Source organism: Benincasa hispida, chromosome 4 (genome assembly GCF_027475165.1).
Source record: "Benincasa hispida cultivar pf3 chromosome 4, pf3_genome.v1.1, whole genome shotgun sequence".
NCBI lineage: Eukaryota > Viridiplantae > Streptophyta > Magnoliopsida > Cucurbitales > Cucurbitaceae > Benincasa > Benincasa hispida.
In genome coordinates this window covers 23,585,946-23,594,918 of record NC_143481.1, presented here as the reverse complement: position 1 = coordinate 23,594,918, position 8,973 = coordinate 23,585,946, and the positions used below count along the sequence as shown (strand labels likewise).

Sequence of the window (8,973 nt, the reverse complement as noted above, 5' to 3'; positions counted from 1 at the left end):
AAGACACATGACTATTCAAATAATTCAAATATTAGAAAATCTCATATGTTTAATTTAAATTCCACCTCTCTTATATAATGTATCTTATATCAAAATTATCTAATTTGTATTTTATAAAACTTCATTTTAAAAAGTAAAAAAGTTTAATTTTATATATAGAGTTCAATGGATGAAAACAATAGTACGTAAATATATTCATATACAACAATTTTAAACATTCAAATTCACGTGCAATGCACGTGTTATTAAACTAGTACATATGTGTGTATACATAATTGTTTAAATTCGAATTTAAATTTTGAATATACTACCTAACAAATATATAAAAATATGAAATACAACTAAGTTTTCGTTGAATCTCTTGTTTTCAGATTTTCTTTTTCAGATTACTTGTCAAACAGATCCTGAAGATTCACATATATTATTAGATAAAAGACTATTAACAAAGTAATTGTAAGAAGGATTATATATATTATAGGAAAAAATATACATTTTTGGTCTCTATGTTTCAGATTTAGTTTCCTTTTGATCCTTAGGTTTGAAAATTTTACAAGGTCCTTTAAGTTTTGAGTTTAGTTTCAATTTGTATATTTGAGGTTTAAGCTTTGTTTCAATTTAGTCATAGCTTTCATGATTTACACTCTTAACCTTGATTTTCTACTAAAGACTCACTATCAATTATTGATGTTAATGTCTATTAATTAATTTGAAATAATTATGAAATGAAAATTTAATTTTAATTTTAATAGTAATAAAAAATAGTGAAACTTAATTAATTTTAGTCCTTTTAGATTAAGTATAGATATTAACACCATAAGGTACCCATGTTTTGGAGGAAGTGAGGAGATAGACCAATGTGGGTTTGGTGGACATCCCACATGCGCGCTGTTGTTTGGTTGGACGGGCAAGGCACACACGTGTGTGTGTGATTATTTTTCAATAAAAATATCATTTTTTTCCATTATTTTTCCATTTTTATTATTTATTTATTAAAAAGAAGGAAATTTTTTAGCCATTGGCATTCAGTCAGAAAGATGTGCGTTCCGGTTGGTAATGGTGCATTTCCAATTGAGTTTTGTTTTTGGGACAGTTTTATCTTGGAGACGACGTAGTAATATTCTTGACATGCTTGCACATTTTGGCAGAGCCGCGAAGCATCTTAAAGAGAGCGAGCTTCGAGACTCAACCTATAACAAGCTTTTATTTTGTAGGTTTTGTTCCAGACCATTTGTTATTGTCCTTTCATTGTCTGAGGGTGTTATTGTTACCAACAGTTTTAAGATGTTTCTCTGCCAATTCTCTAACGGCCCTTACTAGCAACAACGACATTATGACATCCAACATCAACTGTCCATTTCAGTTCGAAGGAGCGAACTTCAAATGGTGGAAGCAAAAGATGTTGTTCTTTCTTACCATCAAGAAAGTTGTCAACGCATGTACTAGGGATAAACCAATCGTCATGTTAGAAGAACCAACCGAACAACAGATAAAGAAGCTGCAGACTGGGAGGAGAAAGATTTTTTATGTAAGAACTATATTAAATGGTTTGACTGATGATTGTATGACTACTACAGCACATGAAGACAGGAAATGAGGTATGAGACGCCTTGCAAAAGAAGTACAACATCGAGGAAGCCGAGTCGAAGAAATATGTTGTAAGTCGTTACCTCATGCTCCAGATGACGGATGACAAATCTGTGGAGGCCCAGTCCCACGAACTGCAGAAGATGGCCCCATGAGATAATAACTGAAGGGATGCCTCTAGACGAATAATTCCAAGTTGTTATTATTATTAATACACTGCCCCCTTTGGGGAAGGATTTTAAGAACACATTGAGGCATAAGACCAAGAAGTTCTCCTTAGAGAATCTCATCACCCGACTAAGGATTGAGGAGGAAGCCCGGAAGCAGGACCAGAGGGAGAAGGTGAATGTCGTACCTGGGAGATCTGCCTCTATTGTGGTAAAACCTGACTAAAAGTCAAAAGGAACAAAGAGGAAAAGTCAAAACCTTTCCTGCTACAGCATAATGAAGACAGCAAAGAAGGTATGGGACGCCTTGCAAAAAAAGTACGATACCGAGAAGGCCGGGTCGAAGAAATATGTTGTCAGTTGTTATTTCAAGTTCCAAATGGCGGATGACAAATCTATGGAGGCCTAGTCCTACGAACTACAGAAGATGGCCTATGAGATAATAACTGAAGGTATGCCTCTAGACGAATAATTCCAAGTTGTTGTTATTATTGATAAACTGCCCTTTTGTGGAAGGATTTTAAGAACACGTTGAGGCATAAGACCAAGGAGCTTTCCTTGGAGAGTCTCATCACTCGACTAAGGATTGAGGAGGAAGCCCGGAAGCAGGACCAGAGGGAGAAGGTGAACGTCGTACCTGAGAGATACGCATCTACCGTGGTAAAACTTGACCAAAAGTCAAAAGGAACAAAGAGGAAAGGTCAAAACCGTGGTTCCAGCAACCAGAACCAACAGAAAAAGTAGAAACCCCCTTCAAGAGAAACGGTAGATTTCCTTTGCTTTAATTGTAATAAACCTGGACACATGGTTAAGAACTGTAGGAATAAGCGTCGTCTTACTGGTCAGTCAAACCTGACAGAAGAACCGTTAGTTGCCATGATCACAGAAGTAAATGTGATCAATGGTTCTAAAGAGTGGTGGATAGACACTGGTGCTACGTGCCATGTTTATCATGACCTTAGTCCCTTTAAAACTTATACTGAAACTAAGGATAAGAATATTTTGTTGGGGCATCACTACTCCACGAGAGTTACTGGAACCGGCGAGGTGGAGCTGAAGTTTTGCTGGAATTGACGACATGGAGTTGAAGTTTACCTCCGGGAAAATCCTCACATTGAAGGACGTCCTGCACACTCCGGAGATAAGAAAGACTCAGGCTATCTCCTCAACAAAACTGGATTTACTCAAACCATAGGGGCAGATTTATATACCCTTACAAAAAATAATGTATTCATAGGGAAAGGGTATGCAACTGAGGAAATATTCAAATTAAATTTAGACCATAATAAAATGAAATCTTCTATGTATATGTTGTATTCTATGAATGTTTGGCATGTTAGACTCTGCCATGTTAAAAAGAATTTAATTAGTAACATGATTAGGCTAGAAATGATACTCAAGTTATCCACGAATGAATTTGATAAATGTGAGTATTGTAGTCAAGCTAAAATTACTAGAACTCCATTTTCTTTTCCCAATAAAAGGTGCATCTCTATAAAAGGTGCATCTCTCAACAGTTTTCAACACAAAAAACATTCATTCTCCATCACTCTCCTCTGTTTTCTTTTCCCATTTTTTGAGCATTCAGTCAGATGTGTGTTTCAATCAGTAATGGTGCATTTCCGATCGAGTTTTTTTTAGGATATTTTATTTTGGGGACGACGTGGCAGTATTCCTGACCTGCTTGCACACTTGGGAAAAACCACAAAACGTCTTAAAGAGAACGAGCTCCACGACTCAGCCTATAACGAGCTTTTGTTTTGTAGGTTGTGTTTTAGACTGTTTGTTGCTGTCCTATTCATCATTATCTGAGGGTGTTGTCTTTACCAATAGTAAATCTTGAAACTTATGAACCAAATTGAAATAAAAATGATTTTTTCTTTTAACTGTGTAAATGATTTTTTCTTAAGTTGAAAGAAGTGATAATAATAAATTTAAATCGACTATGAAGTTTCAAATTTTGCCCCTGAATGAGTCCTATTGTACTATTTTTCACTCAAACTTTCCTTTAACCAAATTAGACCCAATATTTAATTAAATATTGTAATTTTTACCTCTATTCAATTTCTACTAATTCATTCACAATCTTAACATTAAAAAAAAAATCTAAAAATTCACTACATTTTAGTGATATGAAGTTTTACACAAATTTAAGTTCGATCGACACAAATAAAAACTCTTGAAATGATTTTTTTTTTTTTGACAAAAACTCATAAATTTTAATAAAATATAGTTATGATATCGTTTTTCTTTGAAAACTTATCAATTTATACCGTACTTATGTTTTATAATTCACTGAGAGAAATATTTTGTTAACATATTTTCAAAAAGAAATTTATTAAAATGTTTGATCGGCACACATTTTTAAGTTCTTAAAATTAAGATAGCAATGTACATTAAATTTTAGGAGTAGTTTGATGAAATTAAAATTTAGAGTCAAATCTTTTTCTACTAAAGGTGAGGAAAAATAGGTGGAATTGTCCGCGAGTGACAAGTACGTAGAAAGAAGAAAAAAAGTTTTATTTTCTTTGGTAAGAAAATTCAAATCACAAATTCGATGGTTATTAATACTATATTCTTGTTTTGATAGAAAAAAATTATAGATGGAAAAAAATGTTGTTCTTTAATAAAGAGAAAAATATTATAAAAAATTCATAAATCAAATAGATTAATAGAAGGTAAAGTAAGTAAGGCGTTAAGCAACAACGCCGCATTCAAAATTTTGATAGACCCCTTTCATCCGATTTGATCCTTCAATTTTTATTTTTATTTTTTTTTAGAAAAAAAGAGAAAAAAACAGCACATAGATTTTGAAATTAAATCAAAATACTGTGTCTTTTTTCCTCGTCAAACTAAGTCGGCTACTCTTCTCAAATTTAAGTTCCAATGTCCATTACAAAACCAAATTAATCTAAAATCAAATATTTATTTTTATGATACGTAGTCTCTAAACTTTTGATTTAAATCTTTTAATATGATAAAGATACGTTTTACAAGGAAAATAAATTTGAAAAAGAAAAGGTAATTTGAATTATAATTTTGACAAATTGTTCTTGAATTTTAATTCAAACCTGACAAATTTTTAAAATAGTCTTTAATGTTAGATTTTGAATTTGAAATTTTAACCTGCAAAATTATATTAAAAAATATTAATATAATATTTAAACTAAAAAAAGATAATTATATAAAAATTTTAATATAAAACAAATTCATAAAACTTTTTAATAATATTTTTTTATTTAATCCTATACTTAAGAGTTGTTTTTAAATATAGAAAAATATACTAAACTATTTATAAAATATGACAAAATTTTAGAACTATCAATGATAAACATTGATAGAAGTCTATCTATATCTATCATTGATAATTCGAAAAATTTGTTATATCTTGTAAATATTTTCAATAGTTTTACCATTTGAAATAATTTCTCTATATTTAATGGATGATAGATAACTACAATTAATTTTGTGGTTTATAAACATATTATATTGAACACATTTCACACCATTGTTGAGATTGACATTAAGTTTCTAAATGTACTACCAAATACGTATTTAAAAATATGAAATATAGTTTTTATTTTTATTTAATTTTTTGTTTTCAAACTTATACTTTCAACATTGTCATTATTTTTGTAATGTATTTGTTAGCATATTTAGAATTTGAAAATACATAAACTGAAATTTAATCTTTATACGTAATTTCTAATTAGAATTTAATCTATATAGTTTGACATAAATAGTTTCTACTATAACGACTATTTATAAACTAAATTCTAATATTTTTTTTAAAATTATAAAGATTAAATCTATAATTTAACAGAGGTAAGAGTAAAGATTTGAAGGAGTTATGGGGAGATTCATAAGACAAAGCCCACACATAGTCATGGGTCAAATTAAGTAGTCTCTTCCTTTTTTGGTTGTTTGTTTGTTGTTTTGGGATATGGGGGATGCCCCTATTTTCCTCTTTCTACAAATATAAAGGCGGTGGCTTCTTTGTATTTCTCACTTCAACCTCAAATTTTCAACCATACCTTCCCCTATATTTTCAAAACCATTATTACTACCAATTTTTTTTATTGTTGAATATAATGGAGAGAGAGTGGAAAAAAAATATGTTTCTTTAGATTTATATCTATAAATTATCGATAGATATTTTTAAGGCTAAGTTATACATATATAAAGAAACATTCTTATATTTTGTCCTTAGATTTTCTTTAAATTTTCGAATAGTAATTGAGATTTGATATGGTATGCAATGACCTAGAATGGCTGGTGATTTGAGTTTTTGTTATTGGATATGGTATATTTAATTATGAGTTCTAATCTTTTAATTTCTTTTTCAAATTTTTAATGGATTTTTTACTCTAAGAGTAGTTTTTATATGTTTATGAAAGATTGAAGGTAATATTGTAACTTTTAAAAGAATTGGAAGTATTATAAAGGAGGGAAAAAAATCAATTTTGACTTTTAAACTTGTCAATTGTATCGAATTTAATTTTAAACTTTCATTTTTTTTTTTTTATCAAATTATACCTCAAACTTAGATAAGTATTGCACTCTTAATCCTAAAACTTAGAATTAATGTGCAAATTTGACCCTCTAATAAAGTTTGGCTCCAAATATCATTAAAAACACTCTTCTCTTATTCTCAACAAATTACAAAACATGAAAGTTCATAAAATTTAGAGGAAAACAACACTAGGGCAAAATTTTTAGTTGAAATTTATAAACTTTACCAAAACTATTTCATACTTAATTTGTATATTGATGAAACTTATTTTTATATAAAACTCTTATTTTATTAAAATTAACGTGTTTATGAAGAATTTATACTTTTTTTTTTTAATCAAAATTAGTTCATAAATTTTCAAAATTTGAATAGAAGGTATATTATAATATTCATTCAAATTTATAGAAATTAAAACTTTAAAAATCTAAAATCCCGTTTGATAACCATTTTATTTTTAAAAATTAAGCTTAAATGATTAAAAAAATCAAAACAAAACAAAAATAAAAAAAATCAAATGATTACCAAATAAAACATAAATGATTATAAATTTAACTTCATATTTAAAACTGAATTTATGATTACAAATCCAACTGATTTTATATTCAAAATTGAATTTTCTTCTGAAAAATTTTCGTCGGTTTTTAAATTTACATCCAACGATTATTAGGAGGAGGAAACGAATAACCTTTTTTCATACTTTACCATATCTCTCTTATAAAGTCTGAATTTTATGTATGGCGGTGGGCCCCATCTCCACCTCCCAAAACAGCGGCGCCACTGCTCTTTTTCACTTTATTTTCAACCTCACCCACCTTCCTCCACCACCCTATCTCATTTTTAATTTTCTATAAACAAATTCCCATTTCTTCCCTTCCTCTATTCCCTTCTCTCTTTCCCTTTTCTTTTATTTCATTTCCAAATTTCTCCCAAAAAAATTAAAAAACCCATTACTTTAAATTAAGAAAATCCTTTAATTGGGATTAATTTGAAGGGAAAAAAAGAAAGAATGAAAGGCGATTTTGCTCATCCCAAGAGCAAAACTTCCAATATGTTATCAAAATTCCATCTCTCAACCCACCCTTTCTCCAACCATCCTCCGCCGCAACAACCCGCCGACGAGCCCACCGCCGCCGTGCCTTCCGCCTTTAAACACCACACGGAACTAACCTCCACCGCCGATGGTTCCACCATCGAGGTGGTCCGTCGGCCGAGGGGTCGCCCACCGGGTTCCAAAAATAAACCTAAACCGCCTCTTGTTATAACCCGGGAACCCGAACCGGCTATGCGGCCGTACGTTCTAGAAGTCCCTGGGGGAAACGACGTCGTTGAAGCTATTTCAAGATTTTGCCGTCGCAAAAATTTGGGCCTTTGTGTTCTCAACGGTTCCGGTACCGTTGCTAATGTTTCTCTCCGTCAACCCTCCGCTACCCCTGGCGCCACCGTTACTTTTCACGGTCGTTTTGAGATTCTCTCCATTTCCGCTACCGTCTTCCCTCAAACCACGCCGTTACCTTTACCTAATGGTTTCACTATCTCCCTCGCCGGACCTCAGGGTCAAATCGTTGGCGGCTTGGTCGCCGGCGCTTTAATTTCCGCCGGTACTGTTTTTATTGTTGCCTCGTCCTTTAATAATCCGCTGTACCACCGGCTTCCGGATGAGGAAGAGATTAAGAATTTGGGATCCGGCGGCGGCAGTGGCGGTGGCGAAGTTCATTCCCCACACGTCTCCGGCGGTGGAGATAGTAGCGGGCACGGGCACGGGCACGGGCACGGGCAGCTTGTAGAATCGTGTGGAATGGCTATGTACAGTTGCCACGCGCCGTCTGACGTAATTTGGGCGCCAACGGCGAGACAACCGCCGCCGCCGCCGTACTAATCCATAACTTTTCATTTTGTTTTCTGCTGATTTCTTTTTCCTATAAATCCTTTTTTTCCCCATTAATTTTCCATTGCTCTTCTGTTAAATTTGTAGGGTTTGTGGTCTGTTCTAGAATTTTTCTTTGATTTGAAATGACTTGAAAAGGAAATGAACTGATTTTTTTTTTTTTTTTGCAAATTATTGTTATTAATTAAATTTCAATAATTCAAACGTCAATGCACTGCTTTAATTATTCATAATAAAATTAGAATAATGATTATTCAAAGTTCATCTCCTCTTCTTCTAATTCACATTTTTAATTTTTTCCGATTTAATTTATGTGAACTGAATTATAATAGTGTTCTAGTTTTGCATGAATCGTATAATTTAGAGGATAAAATATTTCTAAGTAATTCTTTTTTTTTTTTAAGTTGAAGGTTTGATTTTCAATCTCAAATTTTGAATTAAAAAAATAAAATGAAAAATGAAAAATGAAAAGAAAAAGAAAAGAAAGATCAGTAGTTAAAAGCATATTTCTTCGATTTGGATATCAAAGATTTGAATACCGACTACCATGTATTAAAACAATAACATTAATAACAAAACCTATTAAAATAGAGACTGAAAAATACACACATACCATATATACACACATACGCATAGTGTCGAGTAGTTCTAGTTTAAAAAATTTATTGGTAAGTTTATGCATTTTTTTTTTTTTTTTGTATTTATGTGTTTAATTTTATGGCTATATATTTGATGATGTCAAAATTCAGATAGAAAAAATGACAAAGGACTAGGTTTGTAATATGGAAGAAAATGTGCTTGTCAGATAAAGAAAAAAAGGGATT

The 8,973-nt window shown here is 31.5% G+C and overlaps 1 protein-coding gene across 1 annotated transcript; it reads left to right on the top strand.

Moving 5' to 3' along the window:
* Nucleotides 1-6,913: 6,913 nt before the first annotated feature.
* On the top strand, nucleotides 6,914-8,320 carry LOC120075835 (AT-hook motif nuclear-localized protein 17-like). Its single transcript, XM_039029527.2, has one exon. The coding sequence runs from the start codon at nucleotides 7,271-7,273 to the stop codon at nucleotides 8,138-8,140; it is 870 nt and encodes a 289-aa protein (XP_038885455.1). The 5' UTR covers nucleotides 6,914-7,270; the 3' UTR covers nucleotides 8,141-8,320.
* Nucleotides 8,321-8,973: the final 653 nt, after the last annotated feature.

Excerpts from the sequence above, each read along its gene's own strand:
- LOC120075835 (XM_039029527.2), top strand. The coding sequence starts at position 7,271 with ATGAAAGGCGATTTTGCTCATCCCAAGAGCAAAACTTCCAATATGTTA.